Source organism: Sinocyclocheilus anshuiensis, unplaced genomic scaffold (genome assembly GCF_001515605.1).
Source record: "Sinocyclocheilus anshuiensis isolate Anshui unplaced genomic scaffold, SAMN03320099.WGS_v1.1 scaffold1403, whole genome shotgun sequence".
Classification (NCBI taxonomy): domain Eukaryota; kingdom Metazoa; phylum Chordata; class Actinopteri; order Cypriniformes; family Cyprinidae; genus Sinocyclocheilus; species Sinocyclocheilus anshuiensis.
In genome coordinates this window covers 674,839-695,070 of record NW_015538003.1, presented here as the reverse complement: position 1 = coordinate 695,070, position 20,232 = coordinate 674,839, and the positions used below count along the sequence as shown (strand labels likewise).

The 20,232-nt window shown below is 37.1% G+C and overlaps 2 protein-coding genes across 3 annotated transcripts in view; one reads left to right on the top strand and one right to left on the bottom strand.

Moving 5' to 3' along the window:
• Positions 1-939: 939 nt before the first annotated feature.
• Positions 940-10,607, bottom strand: zap70 (zeta chain of T cell receptor associated protein kinase 70). 2 transcript variants are annotated; one of them, XM_016471775.1, is made up of 13 exons: positions 10,425-10,607; positions 6,660-7,569; positions 5,569-5,729; positions 5,047-5,185; positions 4,135-4,219; positions 3,927-3,943; positions 3,800-3,839; positions 3,020-3,203; positions 2,733-2,939; positions 2,252-2,444; positions 1,774-1,914; positions 1,574-1,686; positions 940-1,441 (listed from the first exon to the last, which is right to left on the bottom strand). In XM_016471775.1, the coding sequence occupies exons 2-13, from the start codon at positions 7,059-7,061 to the stop codon at positions 1,324-1,326; spliced, it is 1,800 nt and encodes a 599-aa protein (XP_016327261.1). In that variant the 5' UTR covers positions 7,062-7,569; positions 10,425-10,607; the 3' UTR covers positions 940-1,323. The 2 variants fall into 2 exon arrangements, with proteins under 2 accessions (XP_016327261.1, XP_016327265.1); XM_016471779.1 differs by having other exon boundaries at positions 6,660-7,098.
• Positions 10,608-13,181: 2,574 nt separating this feature from the next.
• adamts10 (ADAM metallopeptidase with thrombospondin type 1 motif, 10) overlaps positions 13,182-20,232 on the top strand; it is a 67,757-nt gene continuing 60,706 nt past the window's right edge. Inside the window, exon 1 of the mRNA XM_016471493.1 lies at positions 13,182-13,329. The gene's annotated coding sequence lies outside the window, so the exon portion shown is untranslated. The remainder of the gene's footprint in view (positions 13,330-20,232) is intronic.

Below are 20,232 nucleotides of genomic sequence, written 5' to 3'. Positions count from 1 at the left end.
TTTGCCGACTTTTTTTTTCTCCCTTTTCAAATCTCGTATCACATCGGAATTGTTATTTTGTTTTTTAGACTTGCATTTGCGTTTGTAATTTGTTATTTTGTTTTCAGAATTGTGATTTGCTCTGCACTTCTCGGCCACCGTAGTATTGGATACACTGTGGTTACTAACTAACATCAAAACATTTAATGCATCGGAGATATTTATTGCAAAAAAAGTTTAAAAGCAGTCTTTTAAATTCACATTAAACTAAAGTATTAGCTGGCAGACTTACTCAAGTGAATATTTCTTAGGGAAGGTTTATTTTTGAAAGTTTATGAATACCTTAAAATCATACCATAAATACTACTACTACTACTACTACTACTACTAATTATTATTATTAAATACATAAAATAAAATATAAATAAACAGTCATTGGCCAGAGAAGGATGCAGTTTATGTTGTAAGTTGTACGGAATTGTAAAATCAAATCGTTTCGGCTGATAAATATAGTAATTAATAATAAATTTGACATTTAAAACAATTGTGACAACTTGCCCTAGAGTCTGACATTTATAAAAATATACCTGTACTAAAAACATTTACCTTACATACATAGTTTCCTCTTGAGTGTGGCTTTAGCTGTGGTCTCTATATATTTGTATAATTTTTTACAAATGTCTATTATCTTTTTATGTTCAAGTGGAAAGGTTATGCGATAGTCAGCTCCAGTGCATGTTAACATGAATTGTTTTATTGTATGTGCAGTTTATTGCAAGTTTAAACAAAATTAATACATACAAATGTTTGAGAACATATATTGTCAAAAGGAATACTGAAAATTGCAGGAAACTTACAATCAAATTGTTCAACAGAAAACAAGACCATGAAGTTTGAATAAGTATTTATTTTTATCTCGAAAGTGTTAATGGATGACAGAGAAAATAGCTACAGTACATCCATCTGATGTCAATAACTGAAACACTTGCAGGAGGAAAAGTATTTCCTGGCACATTTAAATAGTAAATAGGCACTGAATAGTATTATGTGCACTGATAATAGCAGGCCAATAATTTAAAAAAGGTGACTTGCATTACTCAGTCAATAGTTTGATAGACATAATATTAAAGTTACTTAATGTTCTTCACATGTTTTCATTCTGTCCTGGCTCAAAACACACAGGTCAAAGGGACCCACTGGAAAAAAAAAATCTGTACAAAAACGGAAAATTTGGTAATCTTCTGCCAGCACATTAACCATTAAGTTTGCAGACATTTCCTTTAACCCAAAACACACCGCAATGCAATGCTAAATTCAAAATGCATAATAGATTTGCCCTTCTGATCACTTAGGGGGCTTTTCGTTCTCTGTTTTCATGTAGTCTGGAATCTTTTTGGAAATGGAGTAATAGAAAGTTCTCATCTTCTCCTCCACTTTGACAAAGCCTGGCCGTTCTTCATGCCTGAAGAAGACGAGAGTCAGTTGTCAGTCAGAGGTTCTTTATATTCCCCTTGAAATTCCCCTCAACCACACACAAGCAAACAGACAAGTATTACAAGTAGTTTATAATGTCAATGCATAAGATTATATTTACTTGTATGTCCAGCACTCCTTCATCAGTTCATACATGGCCTCAGGACATCCAGCAGGGCAATCCATACGATTACCACTATCAATAAAACTCATGACCTCTGGGCCTTTCATTTTCTGCATGAGGAAAAGTAAATGGATGAAAAGTCACATGTGCATCTCACTGAAGTTGGTTTTAAGTACCGTGACAGTGTAAATATTTACCTTATAAGGCTTTCCTCCATAGGAGAAGGCCTCCCACATCGTAATGCCAAAGCTCCAAACGTCACTTTTACTGGAGAACTTATGAAACTGAATGCACTCTGGTGCGTACCACTTCAGAGGCCATTTACCTCCTGTACGGGCCTACCCACATACAAAACCACACTCTGAACAAATATTCGCTTTTTACCTTTTTATCGCACCATCATTCAGTAGCATCTGGCTATTTGATTATACTGCTGTATTGGGCCACTGATGGTCATGTGATTAGTCATGAAACAGGAACAAGGAACTAATCCAATTGTAAGTATATTTGACAGTGCAACATACTGTGGAAGATTTAGACATGTATAGAGAGAATTTAATTTCTCCAAGACTACAATGTGTCCCATTAAAGTACAAAGATACACAATGTACTAAATGCTATTAATTATAATTAAAATGTAATTGTGTTCCAAGTGTACACCTGAGAGCAGCCCACCTTGTAATAGTTGTCATCTGCACCCAGTGCCTTGGAGAGGCCAAAGTCACTGATCTTGGCATATTGTTGGTTGACTAATAGTACATTACGGGCTGCCAGGTCTCTGTGCACAAAGTTCCTTCCTTCTAAATACTTCATCCCCATTGAGACTTGATGCATCATCATCACAATGTTTTCCATAGTGACCTGGTCCCTGAGAGGTGCAAAAACAGTTAGTGTAAATTGATGATCAACGTATGAATTTTCTGATTTAGTCAGAACAATATTTTAAATGATGACTCTGTTTATACAGATTATAGAGATTTCACACTTTAACACAGAAATCACTATTAAATCACAACTAATATGTCACTAAAATATATTTTATACAGTTCTAATATAGACTATATGTAGAAAAGAAAGTCCTATATTCTTCTACTATACAGTATATTAATAACACAAACAAAAGAATTTATAAATATTGTTATTCTGATTTACTCACTTCTTGCCAGAGAGAAACTTGTTGAGTGGGCCAGCAGGGGCCATTTCCATCACCAACATGAGCGCTTCAGCCTCACAGAGTCCAATCATGCGCACGATGAACGGATCACTCAGCTGATGCATAAAATGGGCCTCTCGCATCATTTCATCCTTTACTGATTTTTCATTCTCATTCTTCAACACTTTAATTGCCACATCAATCTGTTTGCTACACATGAGAAGGAAGCATGTGCTTATGAAGTAAACTTAACATGTTACAACACAAATTCTTCCACTCTTTGTAGTCACCTTTCCATTTTGAATACACCTTTCTTGACACAGCCGAAGTTGCCTGAACCAAGCTCCACCTCATCGATCATGAGCTTGTCTCTCTTGATGAACAGGGTCTTCTTCTTGCATTCATTTGGATCATCGTAAGGACTGGTGAATGCATCATGGTCCATAGGCAATGATGGACGTGGAGGCTCGGGTACTGGGCAACATCACAGCAGATGTTACATAGATGACATTATTAGTGTGCTATTAACTTTTAAAAGTGCTAATTAGTTTTTTAGGAAAATATTTAAAATGTTATTTTTTATTGCTAACAAGTGAACATAAATATCCTTGTGGTAGCTGTAGTGCTTATGCAGCAACACATTAGCAACATATATTTTTTAAGCACACAGTGGTTAATTCTCTTAACGTAATGTTAACCACAGACCTTATTTTATTCATAAATTGAAAACCAGCATTCTGAAAACCCATATAAATTCCAGCAGAAACACGTGGTTAATGCAAATCCTCTTCTTCAAGACCACAAACTGCACAGCTCTACAGTAAATCCAAGCAATTTATGTTTTTTTGTTGTTTTTTGTGCAAAAATATGTGGTCTGATTCCAGAGAGTTTAGCAGTAATAGCCAAAACTTTATGCATTTATCACTAAGACAGCACAGAGACTCTGAGACTTGGACTAGTTTTGTTTTAAACATATTTCAAGTAGACATAAATTTCTAGGCATATTTGTTGATTTTATCACTGCTGTTAGATGGTTTCAACTTTCAAATGTTGTACCGATACAAACTTACCCATAGGGGGCGGTGTGTATCCATTACCTCTCTGCCTCCTCTGAAACACACAAACAGAAACCCCTAACGATTAAACAAACTTTATTAAATGTCTTCAAAAAATAGATGTTCTTTCAGACAGACTTACCGGAAGATTCATAAGAGCTAAAAGTGAAGAGAAGAAAAATATGATCTTAGCCATTTTTACTCACAAATAGCTAGTTATTTCAATGAAATCGTACCATGTCAAGCCCCAAGATTGAATGTTCAGAAATTTGTAGTGTCTATACAGAAATTTGTAGTTTTGGGTAAGAGATATTTTTTACTTTCAATGTTTTTAACATTAAAGTTTATACCTGATGCTGCATTGCTTTGGTTGACACACGGTTCTCTCAGTACAGTCACAAGACCATCAGGCTTCATCTTTAAATACTCCACCAGCTGCCCTCCATAGGAATATAATTATTACAAAAAACATCAATGACAACTACAATAATAAAAATCACACAACGACTTTGTAAAAGTCTTTATATATCTAGATACATTTTGACATGGTCGTAAATTATTATTGTATTATCTATTGAATGTTTTTGCTTGCTTTGCAGATCAGTATGGCAAGCCATTTTGACTTTTATTCATTCGCAGGGTATGAATTCTTCATATCAGCTATTCAGCTTTCACTAGTAAAAATGCTAATTCTTGATATCAAGAATATTCATTTTTACTAGTTGAAATTTTATTCCTGATATCAAGAATTCGAATTCTGCGAGTGATGACGTCATTGTTGATATAAAAAATTAACATTTTTACTAGTGGAAATCCAATTCCTGATATCAAGAATTGGCATTGAATTGTTGATATCAAGAATTTATATCCTGTGAATGAATAAAAGTCAAAACGGCTTGCCATAGATCAGATCTTAAGCTGTTACACTAAAAAAAAGTTTAAATATTTTAAAACAATTGAATATGCATGTTTTTATTGTGCAATACTTTAAATTATTATTTAATTTAATAATTAATTTAATAATTATGTTGTGCCAAACACCACAGACAGCATGTAGAAATAAAAAATAATTATAATCTAAACCATCTATGTTATCGGCATACTCTTTTCTTGTCATACTCCTTTTGGAACTAAATATAATGAATTAAAATACATTACATTCTAGCGGCGTTGTGTGAAGGGTATTTTTACCCCTCAGTCTTTTTTTACTCCTTAATAAAGTGGAATATGAGATGACAGACTCTTTGATGGGTGAAGCATACCTGCCACACAGTGTCAAATTTAGTTCCCTCTGGCATTGCGTATCTCCCTGATTTGTCGTGTAAGATCTGATAATGGTATACTGTTTTTCCGTATGTCACTGACAGCGCGAACGTGCCAAATTCTTCTCTCTCTCGGACTCTGGAAAACAAAACAAATGACAAGATCACAGGTCAGCGATTTGTTTACTGGCGATGTGCCTTCTGAGTTATAGGAGTAACATGTATATGTTAACTCGACCAATCCTGCTGTGTGTCTTTCTGAATTTCCTATTTTCACGATGCAGAGAAAGCTTTTTGAGGGAATGAAGATGAGCGAATACAGCATCTATAGCCAACATAATTTTTGTAATCATCCGCTTTGCCTTGATTTTACTCATTACATCACCCCAATACCCAACTCTATCCCTGCTACAAACAATATTGTTCATCAGATTTGCCTCTAAAAGCAGCCCGTGTGTCATCATGACATTTCCACCCTAACGCTGCAGGACAACTTTAGACTGACTCAGGCTCTTCACTCACAGGAACTTTCCATCAGGCTGAGATCCTGAGTACAGTCGTCTCTCACCCTCCTGGCGAGGGATCTTGCCGTGGAACCAGGGCATTTTCTCATGCGCTGTGGTGGCAATCAGTTTCTCTAGCTGTGGGGCCTGGCTAATGATGGCTTGTTCCATGGCCTCCCCCTAAAAAAGATAACATAATATTGAATTTTTGTGATCTCTTATTAAAAATGGTCAGAAATGTCCTCACTGTTGGAGTCTGACAATAAAAATGCATATTTTTTAAAGAATCAATAAAGTGCATAAAATATGGTGTAAAACGCAGCCTAGGCCATAATGGTGTGTTTAGCAAGACTTTAATGTGTACGCAAGACTATCTTTTCTAATGTTTCAATGCAAACGTAACTTTAAGGGATCCATTATACAGTTAACTAAAAAAATGAAAAGCATGAATTCTAAAGAATAATTAACTTACATAATAATTGTTGAAAAATTGTGCAAATGTAAATGTAAGAATGTCTGCTAGTACACTTTTCATTTTAAAGTTAGAAGAACTTACATTTCCACTTAATATATGATTAACTGGACAGCCCACCTAAAAAAAGTTCAATTCTGTCATCATGTACTCACCCTTGTGTTGTTCAAAATCTGTATGACTTACTTTCCTCTGTGGAACATTAAATAAGATTTTTAGAATTCTTTGTTTAAAAAAAAAAAAAGTTTTCAGAAGTCAAATGTTAACCAAAACTATTTCACATCTTTTCTGCTCTGCAGAAGAAAGAAAGACTAAAATGTTTGGAACGACATGAGTATATGAGTAAATGATGGCAGAATTCTCATTTTTGGTTGAACTATCCCTTTAATGCAAGTATATCATTTATGTAGATCAGAACATTTTTCAGGTTTACATCACTATAAAATGATTTTGTGCTGTGTTGAACTACTTTCTCACATCCCCGATTATGTATTTTGCTTAAAGCATACAAAACGGCAGTTACTAGGTTGGAAAAAATTGATATGGAACCATAAATTCATTGCCACACAAGTTACCGAATATTAATCAAAACCTTGCTTGTTAACCAATCAGAATCAAACCTGTTTTGAAGCTCTTACCTCCAGGTGCCAAGTCTGACGCACATATTCCCTGAGCATATTGTCCCTCAGGCTGTCGAAGACGCCCGTCTTGATTTGTGTGTCAGCCGATCGCAGGCAGGGTTTTCTCAAGGTGCACACGAGCCCGTCGGGGTCTTTGCTGTAGTACTCACAGAGCTCAGCAGGTCCACAGTGAGGCTTCCCACCTGCGATGCAGTATGTGCCATTGAGCTGTTTTTCAATGGAGTAATGGTAGAACTCCAGGTTCCAAACCAGCGACAGGACGTAGCCGCCCAAGCTGCGGAGGCACTGGCGCAGGAGGAAGAGGCCGTCTCCCATGCCGGCCAGCTTCAGGTGCTCCTCGGCCTCCGAGCGACTGATGCTGCCATAGAAGAACGGGAGGTCCGCGGCAGGGTCGGACATGATGGAGGCAACGAGGGGTCGAAGACTAGATCAGAAGCTGCGGAAAATGATGTTTGAGAGAGAAAGAGAGCGAGAGAGATTGAAGTGACTGATAACTTCAGCAAAATGGGGCAAACTGTTGTGAGCATGTGTTTTTGCTGATGTGGGATGTGGGAGGATGTTTCCCATCTGAAAGCATCTCTCCCTCTTTTTCTCAGTTTCCCTCTTTATATCTCAAACATGGACATTTTTGGCTTTTGACAGCCCTGTGTGATCAAAAAAATTGGTATGTAGAGGTATTTAGAGTTAAGAGAACATGTAAAGGTTGGTGTGGTTGGTGCTTTAGTGCTTTGCAACCGGCAAAGTCTTGTATTCGGATCGAATCACCACAACAGGAAACTCAGACATATCCTTCCCCGCCCCCGCCAGCTCTTATATGACAACCCTCCACCCTGCGCAGGTGCTGATGCTTCAAGAATGTTCCTAAGCTTGTCAACAGATTCATGCTTTGCTGAAACACTCTCTGGGACTGAAAGAAAATCAAGCAGATGATTAAAAATGCTGTATACTTGTAGATATCAAAAAGGCACAAAGATGTGGACCATGAAACACGTGTCTATAACGAACTTCCTCATGATGAACATTTTCCAGTGACTGAATGCTAGTGATGTGTAGGAAAGTAGGAGGTCAGTGATGAAACATATAAGCAGCATGTTTTCACCAGAAAGTGAAAACTGCACGAAAACAAAAACAAAACAAAAATCCCTACTGCTTTTCTCAACGCCTCACACTTTAGATTCCATCGTTTTATGCAAATGATCTGACAGTGTCTTCTAGACACAATGGCACATGGCCTGATGTGGCATCACATGGAGTGACAACAAGTGGAAGACCCTAGACAAGCAGCTTTGATTTAAACCACAGCTTCCTGGACACAGAGCTGCCCACACTTACAGGGATGACAACGGTTGAAGACACAGAGAAAGACCTACAGCCACACATGTACACACACACACACACCCAAACCTTGTCTTAAACCACCACAGGCCACAGCAAAGACACTGGGGGACAGTGCACTGTCTGAGGGGAAACATGAGACTCATGAGCCAATTTGATCCTTTCCATTTTACATTTGGAACTTAATGTAGGTGTGATGCTGCAATTTGTTTTTACCATTATTATTTATGTAACCCTTGGATATAGCACAACATAAAGGATTTATAAAATCTGCTCAAAAATAACTAATTTAATAAATTATGAGTTATTAGATAACTGATGCTGATTGTATTTAACATTATTTTAGCTTTATAAACTACATTTGAACACACATACACATAAATGTCTATATAGCAATTTAGCATAGCAATTTACATAATTTAAAAATATATATTTTAAATAACTAATAAATATAGAAATTATATACATATAAATTATATTTAAATTAAAATAATTTAAATGCATATATTTATATGTATATTAATAATAATAATATTATAATTTTGGGAAAGTAGAGGTAGTACTTAGGTCTACTAGTTTGAATTTACATTTTCAGCCTTCAAAGACGTGTCTTCAAGATAGATGTGTCAGTGTTAAGCGGAAAGTGTAATGGAATTTAATCATTTGTTTGTCTAAACATTATTTTCCGGTGTGAAAGATGGGTGACGATATTGCGGCCGAGCCTCATCGAAACATCTTCTCTTCCGTAATGGGGGTATAATTGTATCATTGCGAACAAAATGTCTCATGCATTCAGTAGCAAGCAACCATCTATAATCTATAAAAGGAGCTTTGAAATTGAGCGGCTTTGAAAACTATTCAAGACATAAATAAGATCAAGGTGTTGAGGCATACGCTCGTTTTTAAGGTTGTTTAGAAGTACTTGGAGATTTTGGAGATGAATTTAAAGCTAAGAAACCTGAGTTGGTACAGTTCATTTGATTGAGTTCACTAAAATGCCCCAATAATTGTTTCATAATTTTTACAGATTTTCCATGTTCTGAACACAAGAATCTGAACTATGCTACTTAATGAGCCCTAAAATATTCACAGTGTTTATATCCATAGACCCAAACTCAACTGCCTTGAATGGAAACTAATTTTGTTCAAACAGGCAAAATAGCCTACAATGGAAACGAAAACCTACTTTTTCCTATACGTAAAAGGCTATTTGACCCCTGCCCTTTTCAAGACTGCTCACTTTGTTTTTGTTTTTATTACTCTTTTTCTTGTCCAACTTTGCATGATTTTGTGCCCATATTTAGATGGTCTCAAAGGACCACTGAAATATCACGGGCATTCAGGCAGTGAAACAGTCTGGATTCTTGCCACCAAACTCAGAGCAGTGAAACCTTTGAGTTACTTGTGATTCAGTGTTCCACATAGTGCATACTGATGCTTTATGGTAAAATAATGAATTCTGGAAAACACTGATTTCAATCAAGCAGAATTAAAAGAAGTGTCACCTGTTTGTGCTATGACATAAGTTGAGCAAAATTATTAAAGTAATGGGACCTTTCATGCATCAAAATATTTCATTGTCAAAAATACATGAACAATCTTTTAAAATCATTTACCTTTTAATTTATAATGAAAATGGCACTCTGTACTTAAAAATTACAATTGCACATTTGGTTCAAGCCAATTAACAGCATCTGAAACTTTGCAAATCTTCTGCACCTGTTCTGCAGTTCAATAAATATTTTATCTTTGTGCTATCTTTTGTGCTGCACTGCGATGCTAGTGATGCTATTTTATGTTTGAAGAGACACATATTAACCTTCCGACTGCATATTATGTACAATTCATATACATTTGCACAATAAAACGAACTTAAAAAGTATAAACTGACCAAATGCATAATATTTTTGCACAATTTGGATCCATGCTGGCAATCATAAACTCATGAAAAATCCCATTAGACAATCATTTATGATCATAATTCTACCTGTGAAAAAAGATACAACTGTTAGCAGTACTTAAATTATAATAACTAAATAAATAAATAAATGTAGACAACTTCAAGATAAGGTTTGAAATTTGCACACTTGACTTTCCGCATTAAGAACATGCTTTTCAACATGCCACATCTGCTTAGACAGCCCTCAAAAGTGTTGCTTAACATGCATACATATACGCCTGCAAGATGTTACAAATTAGGCTGATATCTACAATCTTAATTTAATGTAATGGGTATGTGTCTGTATGGTATTTGACCTCTGCTGAACATTCATTTGCTAATATCACTCCTCATTTGCACATGTTACATGTCTGACATTTTGATCGACCTTGAAAGGTTGTGAATTTGCCTCAGGATAAGATAAGAACAGACGGTTCTTGGCAGACAGAGCCAAAAAAAAAGCCAGAATAATCTTATTAAACACTCACCGTGGCCTGTAGCTGAAATCCAGGAAGAGAGGGATAGAAAGAAAGAGAGAGAGAGAGTGAGAAAAAAAAAGAGTGGAGACACGGCACGGATGAACTGGTGAAGGAGTTATAACAAATGTATTTTGTCTGCCGAAGTGATGAAGCTCTCTGATCTGGCTTGTACGCTATACGGCTTCTATGCTTGCCAAGTTGTGTGTGTGTGTGTGAGCTTGAGAGAAAACGTGTGCGCTTATGCAAGTATGGGTCTCTGTGTGTTTCTATGCACACAGGTGAACTGTGTGGGCTGCTCGAATCACTCAAATTTGCATTCCCTTCAGGCTTCTCAGAAACTGTAACTTACTTTCTCACCCAAGTCTTGGGATGTAACCGCTGAATGTTTTGAAGCGCTGTGCTGCAGACTAATGCCTAAAACAGTTACAAGAAATTGCTTGATATATTTTGCATTCAATTGGTTTAGGGACCCATTAAAGCATTTTGGACATATATTTGGAGCAATGCACAGTGAAAACTTTCTTGAACAAATATCATTATATGCTTTTTTTTTTTATCACACAGAAAAAGAATAAAATAAATCTTTAACTTGGAAAACATCAAAGCAAGAGTCAGAACTTAATTTACCTCATGCTCTGTTGAGTCTGTTTTATTGTATTTATGTTTGGGTTCCCAAAGACCCCTAATGTCTAAAGTGTGTAATAATAATAATAATGATAATTTTAAAATTACTTTCTCTTATTAACGTTTTTAAATGCTTTTTTGGACCTAATAAAAACTTTTGACTGATTCAAATGATTGAGGTTTTAATTCTTTTTTTCCTCCATAAAGTAGACATGCACTTTTTAAAATACATGTAGGCCTAACTGATTATGAGTATTTCAGTGAAAATTATACACTTTTCTACAATTTTTTTTCCACTAATAATTCTGCTTCTGTTTGGGGTCAATTTGGTCACAGCAAAAATACAATGTATACATTTATAATAAAACAAATAAAAAATTCTACACAAATATGATCAAAGAAGTATGTGAATATACATTGCATTTATTGAGACTTGGAGAGATTTGGAGACCTCAAACAGAACCCTTTTGAAAAATTTGAACAAGTTAAAACTGTGTTTCCTGATACTTCAATGTTAAGTTGTTTTAGAGTTAAAAGAGCATAGTTTCTTAGATCCAAACCCAACAAGAACTTTTTTTATTTCACGCCTGTTCTTAATTTCAGTGTGAAGGTAAAGGAATCACGTTTTGCTCTGAGGGTTCGTAACTGTTGACGACAGCGCATCTGGTATCCGGCTCTGTTTAGGGGGTATCCGATATCCAACAGGTGATCGAGGCGGCCTCCTCTGAGCACGAGTTCATCAAAGCGAATATAACGGTGCGACGCACAGAGCGCGATTGTTCTTTGCTGTGGCTCCTCCCTGCGTTCACAGTCTGTCTTCCTGCAAACGAGCGCTGTGCAGAAAGCGCTGTAGCATGGGGAAGTCGGATTCACTTGAAAGAATCGATTCGTACGGACGGTTCGTTTCAAATTAAGCCGTTCAAAAAAAGATTCGAACTGTTCCAAGAAATGTTACGTTTGTTCTGAAATGCTCCTGTTTACTAAGAAGTGTTCGAATGTTTAAGAGATATTCTAAAAGATTTGCGTCAAGTGTTGTATTTGCTGGGGAGAGCAGGAAGTGTTTGTTGTAACACCATTAGTTTAACAACTAGAAATTAGAAATAAGTAAGTTACAGGGAGAAATTACTAATATAGATTTCTCCTGACATTCCTTTTGAGCTCTGAGTAAAAACATCCTTTGTTACAATAGGATTTCAGGACACACAAAAAAAACATTCTGAGGTAAGAAAGATTCATTATTGGATCATAATTTAATTAATGACAATGCTAATGAATATTAAATAAGGAATGAATATGAATTAACGTGCTAATAAATATTAGAACTGGTATTATCTGAATCAACAGGTTTTACACCAACTTAGACACGCCTATTTTTCTACAACCTAGCCGCTTTGGTGTTACCAGAACCGTTGAAAAACAATGTTTTTGGCGTTAGCTAACGTTACCTGTCAAGCAAGAGCAAGCAATCTCGTCGTCTTTCATGCGCTTTGAAGTTCTTCCAACGATGAAACGCTACGTTCCCACTAGTCGTTGTTTTCCTCTTCTTTTCTCTTTTCGGACGTGTAGGCCGTTGCTGACAAGTTCATATTCAAACTCACTTAAACAGCATCGAATTCAGAGTTGCCTACTTACCGCGCAAAATGACTGACCCTCTGATATGCCCTCTGATTTGCCAAACCAAGCTCAACTCAACTTAGGCTATTTTACTGTTAGCCTACATACCACTGTCACAAAGAACGGTGTGATATCTCAAGATAGTCATTTCAGTTATATGATCTTTAATTGAGTAGACTTATTTCTGCTTATATTTCCATAAAATCGCTTGCTGCACTTTTAATGTATTTATAGAATTGTTTCTATAATTTGATTTGTTGTTCATTTGTCCTAGTTTTATCGCTTTGATTTAAACTGTTAAAAACGAAGTTGGTTTGGAATTATGAAGGATAATAACTATGTTGAGAATTATTGAGAGACCAGTCCGAGACGCGTCTCTCTTACCCCGTGCAAATCGGCTCAATCGAATCCCTAAAAAGAACCTGTTCAACAGAGCGATTCGTTCGCGAATCGGACAAGACCAAACCGCAGTCCGAACTCAGTTCCTCTCTCCAGCGGCAAGACTGAAGGAAGCAGAAGAACCACGCAGCACCAAGCACAGTCCACCGGCTGATCTCAGTATGTATGAGTAACTCAGTAAGTAGGCTATATATGTGGCAGCAGAGAACTACCCGGTGTTGAAGGAGGTCGGCATATCTCAGGGTCGCCAAATTGCCCGCTCTTGGACAATTAGACGGTAAGGTCGTTGTCAAACGACTTTGTTCATTTAAACTTATATTATGGCAGAATGCAAATGCATGCATTGCAAACGTGCATGGTTATCATTCTCATTTTTAATACAAGGGATACATATGCAAGTCTATTCTGCTGTCATTTTGTTACATGCAGTTATATGAAACTAAATGATGAAGGCAGCAGCGCTGTCAGACCACTCTAGTAGAAAGCAGAAATATCTCTCTGTCTGTGGGGTTCAGAGTCGAAGCCTTTGCCAAGAGTCTCTGAGGAACGCGTCCAGTTCCCAAGGCTACTTAATAAATTATCTGCTCTTGTAATATTTCCATTAATGCCTGATTACAGCTGCTATCAAATGGAATGACTGGTAGACAAAAAATGAAGAGTTACAGAGCAACGGTCTCCCCCATGAAATATATAGTTATTATACAAGTATAATACTGCACTATTTGGCTTTTTGAGACACAGCCGTTTGAAAGTTGGATAAATTATGTAGTTTGAATGCGTAAGTTGGCAACGAGGACGCCCAGGAGACCTGCTCCCTGTCAGGTAGAGCAGTGGTTCCCAACTCTGTTCCTGGAGGCCCCCCAACAATACACATTTTGGACGTCTCCCTAATCAAACGCACCTGATTCAACTCATCAGTTTGTTAGTGGAGGCTCCAAGAGTTGAAATGGGTGTGTCAGATGAGACATCTAAAATGCGTGCTGTTGGGGGGCCTCCAGGAACAGGTTTGGGAACCGCTGAGGTAGAGCGAGCGCTTCTCCTGGAACAACTCCATGCCTGTCTGTGCGCATCTACCTGTGATGGAGAGAGCTTGGGGTAGCTGCTGGAAACTACAAGTCTTAGGCTTATATTTAGACTTTGATATCAGACATAGCCTTATGTTTGTTATTTAGTACAGTTACTTGCAGAGCATCTTGATAAAATATAAAAAATAAAAATAAAAGAAATATAAAATAAAAATCCAGGGCTTGAAATTGGAATGGAAATTAAGTTTTTAGTGAGTATAAATATTTTAAATTGAGCTATTTCATTTGTTTGAAATTTGTATTTTGAATGATGGCTTTTGAAAATGCGTATCCAAGTAATAATAATGAATAACTGGAAAAATTATGAAAAAGTCATGGAAATTCATGGGTCTATGGGAACTCGATCTGCTGTTATCACTATTTAATCCATTAAACCAAACCTAAATCAATAAGTTAAAATAAATAAATAAATAATATATTAACAGATACAAACAGTAAAGTACTAGGTAACACTTTATTTTAAGGTGTCCTTGTTACACGTTACATGTACTTACTATTATAATAACAATAAATTATGCTTAATTACATGCCAGTAACCCTAATCCTAACCCTAACCATATAGTAAGTACATGTCGTTAATTAATATTACTCAGCACTTAAGTAAATAATTACACTGTAACAAGGACACCTTAAAATAAAGTGTAACCAAGTACTATAGTGAGTAAAAAACAATAATGTAATAGAAATGTATGCATTTGTAATATACTATTCACATGAAAATACATGAAAATATAGCTGCCTTTTGAATTTTAGGATGAGGGTCCCTTTCAAACAAGGGTGATCATATTTGGGGGTCCGTGGCATCTGAAAGATTGAAAAGCCCTGCACTAGACTACCACCCTCTGCTGGTGAACACCGTGAACATCATAAGAAAACTGAAGAGGCTCATTGTTTAGGTCGTTAAATAAACAATGCATTGTTTTTTCAAGAGAAAACAAAGTGGGTTTATAGGGTTGGTGTAGTAAGCTCTGTCTGGTTCAGGGGTGTGTGGTTTGCGAGCTGGCTAAAATGTTCATGCTCCACAGCCGGTTGTGAATAGCTCTCACATTATGGTCTCCGTTGATGGATTCAGAGTTCATTACCGGTTGTTACACAAGTCACTTCTGCTGACAGTGCATTGGTAATCATTATCTTAATTCCCTTGTTTGTGCTTTGTTTATTTGAAAGAGCGAGCAGAAAATGAATTGAGAAGTGTGATACACCAACTTTTTGTTTGAATCCTCTGGTTTGTGTAAATCAAGTCTTGTTGTGAGTGGGTAAGACAGTGTTTGTGGAGGCCAGTGGTCTGTGGCTCTTTCATACTGTTACAGTGCAGTGTCAAGCTTAAGTGAGGAGACTTTCTGCTTGTATGTCATCCAAATGGAGATGAAGAGAGACTGCCTAGTTTCCAGAGAGGATTGAGACCCAAGATTTCTCCATTGCAGAGAGGGCTTTACATTCAGTCTGTCATATGGGTTTAATTATCAGAGCTTTACTCGTGCCTGATGGCTCCGCGTCTCCACCAGTGTAGTCTGACAGCACAAAATGCTTCTTGCCGTCTCAGATCACACATATTCTCATACCTCCTGTCTGCGCTAACAGTTTACAAGGTCCTTCCTGAAATTTCATGTCACATTTAGTATATGTCAACACGCCATCTGTAGCTCGCAGATGCTTCTCGTTCTTGATTTACCCCCAAGAGCAGCCAATTATGAAGTTCAACTCCTTCAAGGCCACAGCTGAATTTTTTGGAGAAGATGTTGCTCTACGAGGTCATGTCTTCCTGTGGCCTCTGTGGCTTGAGCTCCTTCTCCTGCTATGTGGGCCGGTGTTTTTATCACAAAACAGGCCGCAGATGTACAAGTGAATCATTCACTGGAAAAGTTTAGTTGTTTCCCCTTATTTACACAATTTCTGTTTTATTGTTTTACATTTATAATGGAAACTGAATGTTTCTGATTCCTCTTAGTGTTTTTGGTTCCATTAATGTCAGCATTAATTAATTATTGAATTGTCCGTAACTATATATTAAAGAAGTTACCAACAGATTATTTGTTTATTTATTTATTTTGAACCAACTTATTAGAGTGTTTCATTCAGGAAGTTGGGCTGTAGGCTTTTGATTCACTAAAAAGAATCGACTCAAAGAATTCATCATTCGTTTCGGAAACGGATAACACTGGCTGCACTGTAACTATATTTTAGTGGGATAGTTCACCCAAAAATTTAAATTCTGTCATATATTTTTGATGCAATCCGAGAGCTTTCTGACCCTGCATAGGCAGCAACGCAACTGAAACGTTTTATGGCCCAGTGACCTGAAATTTGTGTCCTAAAAACTAGTGAAACTATTTTAAACCAATTTTGCCTAATTATTATGCATGTAGTTCATATCAGTGGAGGGACTACATGAAACTCATGCTCATTTAAAGACCAAAAGCACCACCATGTTCTAGAACAGACTAGCATTCGAGTAGTTCAGTCTAGAGACAAGTGCTTGGACAAGAAGTTTTGCAGCATGTTTATATAGGAACGTGAAGTTCATCTGGTTTCTGGCTGATGTGGATAGCATTATCTGTAAAAACATTTTATGGCCCAGAAAGGTAGTAAGAACATCGTTAAAATAGTCAATAATAAAATCAGTGGTTCAACCATAATGTTATGAAGCTACTAGAATACTTTTTGTGTGCAAAGAAAACAAAAATAACGACTTTATTCAACAATTTGTCTCCTCCACGTCACCCTTGCGCCAATTTGGAGAGTATCACATACGTAAACAATGTATGCGAATACGTTGTATATACGCGAATACGTTGTTTACGCTTTGATCTGGGGTGTATTCCAAAAAGCAAGGTTAAAGGTGGGGTAAGCGATTTCTGGTAGCCAATGTTGACATTTGAAATCACCAAAACAAACACGCCCCTACCCCAAAAGGGTCTCGCCCCTATTTTGATAGCTCCGACCCACACATATGTACACAACCCAGGCAACGATTAGTTCTGTGAAACAAAGCAAAACCAATGTTACACTGTGTCTACACCGGACGCGAGTGGCACGGCACAACAAAATACTATGGAACTCATTATAATCAGTGATGCTGTCTACACCATAGATATATGTACATATCTATGGTCTACACTGGATGCGGCGCGGCACGACATGACAAATCCCCGACAGAAAACTGCTGCTGCGTTCTATTCATGACGTATTGACACAAATTTCAAATGATTTTCAACGGTCGCTTTGTGGCATCCAGTGTACTAGACAGACTTTAGTCGTTGCGGCACTAGTCTCAGCCTTTGACGTCATGCCCACGGACCGTTGGCTAAACGTCTGATGCATATGGCACACTAAAGTGGAAACACTTCAGGAGTTTCGAAGTCATCGTCGGATTGGTTGAATTATACAGGATTTCTGGGAGACGTGTGTGTCGCGTGCTTTAACGTTCCGCCTGGAAACAAAGATGCCGTGCCGCCAAACCCCCTCACGAAAGAAGAAAGTCGTCGTGTTTACAACTGTGACGACGAGCGCTTATCAGGATCAACTAAACGCTGGATTCTCAAAAGTATGTGAAAAAATTTAAGTTCGCGGCATAGAATCTTTAAAATACGTCTGAGAGTTTTACACAATGAAGCACTTTACTGCAGCGCAGCTCAACCAAATGCATCTTATACGAGATAAATTATATATAGGCTACATGATATAAATAAACCGGCTGAAATGTTTTGAAATCACTTGTACCCTACCTGATCGAATTGAGTTAAAGTTTTAAATCCCTGCCGCCAAGATGCTCCTCTGTCGGTCACGGATTATGGAAAGTGAAACTTAAATCTATAGGGGTGGTTGGATTTATTCACGCACGTTAAAATACTTATTTAAAGCTTCTTTTTTTTCAGATTCTTATTTACAGCATTATCATAATAGGCTGTATATTAACTTATTGGGAGAAAACCGGTAGTTCTATGTGAAATCAGACATTTGAGCACCCCCATATAGCCAAAAGGGCATGATCATAACACCACTGCGAATATTCGACTGCGAGATTGGTAGTCGAATCAGGCTCCTCCTATCGAAGCATCGAATTGTCACTATTCGGGGTCACCCCTAAGTTACCTCCATTTTTGGAACTGAAAGTTGAGGTTATCCGCCCCCTTAAACATACCCGGGTATGTCACATAACCTGCTTTCTTTTACTAAAAAGAAGTCATTAGAATCATTTATTTGGGAATTGGTTTACACTGGTTGTGCTGTAGGTTTTTGATTCACTAAAAATAACTGGCTCAAAAGATTTACTCATTAATATACAAATATATATGATACATTTCCTCTTTATTACTCAGTATTGGTGTTGCGGATTGGCTGAATAGTGCAGAAAAAAGTATTTTAGTATAATATTTTGTGGAATGCTTACAGTATGTGAGTAATATTAACCCTAAAAATAAAGTTCCCAGTTCCCAATCCTGATTACAACATAATGTTGGCCTTTTATGTTGAACAAGCCTCAAAGCCACGTAGTTCTCGACACACAAATGAAGAACATAGAGGACCAAATCTTGGACCTTCTTTGCCAAGATTTAGATAAGACAATGCTTTAATGAAAACCACCGATCTCAGTCTAGTAACTTCACAATAAAACAAGTCTCTAACAAGAGGTAATGCAAGAAAAGAGGCTTTTGCCAAGCAGGAAATAACAGTAAAAAGCCTGGAGGGTTGAAAGGGTGTGGAGAGCACAGGGGCATGTAGTCCATCAGTATTTGTAAGGGACAAAGACCTCTTAGTGTTTTAAGATTACTTGCTGCACTTAAGCTGTTTCAATGCAGCCCATTGGAAATGAGGGGAACTTAAAACCAGCATCAGCCTCTGAGGCCAATTTTGGGTCCTGACCTATTTGTTGCTGCTATTTTTTTCAATGAAAACAGAGAGTGTTTGATTTTTAATGGAGGAGAATGTAGAATATTGTCAGGCAGTTTAACATGGCTTATTTTGTGGCAACAGAAATCTTGGATGAGTTTCGCACAGTGGTTTCAAATAGCTTTCCAAAACAGTTTTTCCGTAGAAATTAGACAAAACTTCCTCGCACACACAGACACACACTAATTTGGTCATTGTCTTTTTTTGTGGTACTAGTCAGGAATAGTTATCCTTGATGGACAAATGAGTGCACAAACTCTATATTCCTTCTCTCACCCTTTCCCAAATTGTCTCTCTTTCTCTCTTCTTTAACCACTCTAAACTTTTTCTCTTTTTTCTTGAGTTTGAGTTCATCCTTTTTTTCATCAGGAGGCAACTTGTATTCTTATGTTGGCAAATCATTTCCCATCTGTTCTTGATTACCTTTGTATGCACTTGGTTTCTCTTCACCCATCAGAGCTTGTATGGCATCTCTTTCTACCTCTTCCCAGAAAGCATGGAGTGAGGATTATATAGAGAACGAAAGAAAAAAAGGAAGGCGAGAAGAAGGTCGGATAGCTTTTGTTGATGTTGAAGTTGATCATACTATATGCTTGCAGTATGCAGTGTGTATACTGGGCAAAATATTCAATTCTCTGTAATATTCAATATTCTTTATGCATGGCATTTGAATGAAAGTGAAAGACACATGAAAGTGCAGTATACAATCAAATTACATTGCAAGGATTATGCTGTCCCACAATGCAATGCACTTAACCTATAATTTTCAGTGGGATGAATGAATTGCAGATCATTTAAACTGTGTTCGCTTTACTTGAAGGGTTAGTTCACCCAAAAATGAAAATTAGCCCATAAATTACTCACCCTCAAGTCATACTAGGTGTATATGACTTTCTTCTTTCAGACGAATCCAGTCGGAGTTATATTAAAAATTGTCTTTGATCTTTCAAGCTGTTTAATGCCACTCAGCGGGTGTTCAAGTTCAAGTTCAAGTTGAGCTTTATTGTCATTCTGCTGCATGTGGGGACATACAGTGGAACGAAATGTCGTGCCTCACAGGACCACGGTGTTACATAAATACAGGCATACAATAATGAAGTAAAACAGTAAAAACCTATACAGTAAAGCAGTAAAAACCTATACACAACTAACCTACTGACTGATTTTGATTATAAATATACTATATATATATATAAATGTTTACC

Coding starts and splice junctions, on each gene's coding strand:
- zap70 (XM_016471775.1), bottom strand. CDS start 7,061: ATGTCCGACCCTGCCGCGGACCTCCCGTTCTTCTATGGCAGCATCAGT. Junction 4,220..5,046: donor AATTTGACACTGTGTGGCAG/GTATGCTTCACC, acceptor TATGGAGGGCAG/CTGGTGGAGTATTTAAAGAT. Junction 1,687..1,773: donor ATGGAGGAAAGCCTTATAAG/GTAAATATTTAC, acceptor TTCCTCATGCAG/AAAATGAAAGGCCCAGAGGT.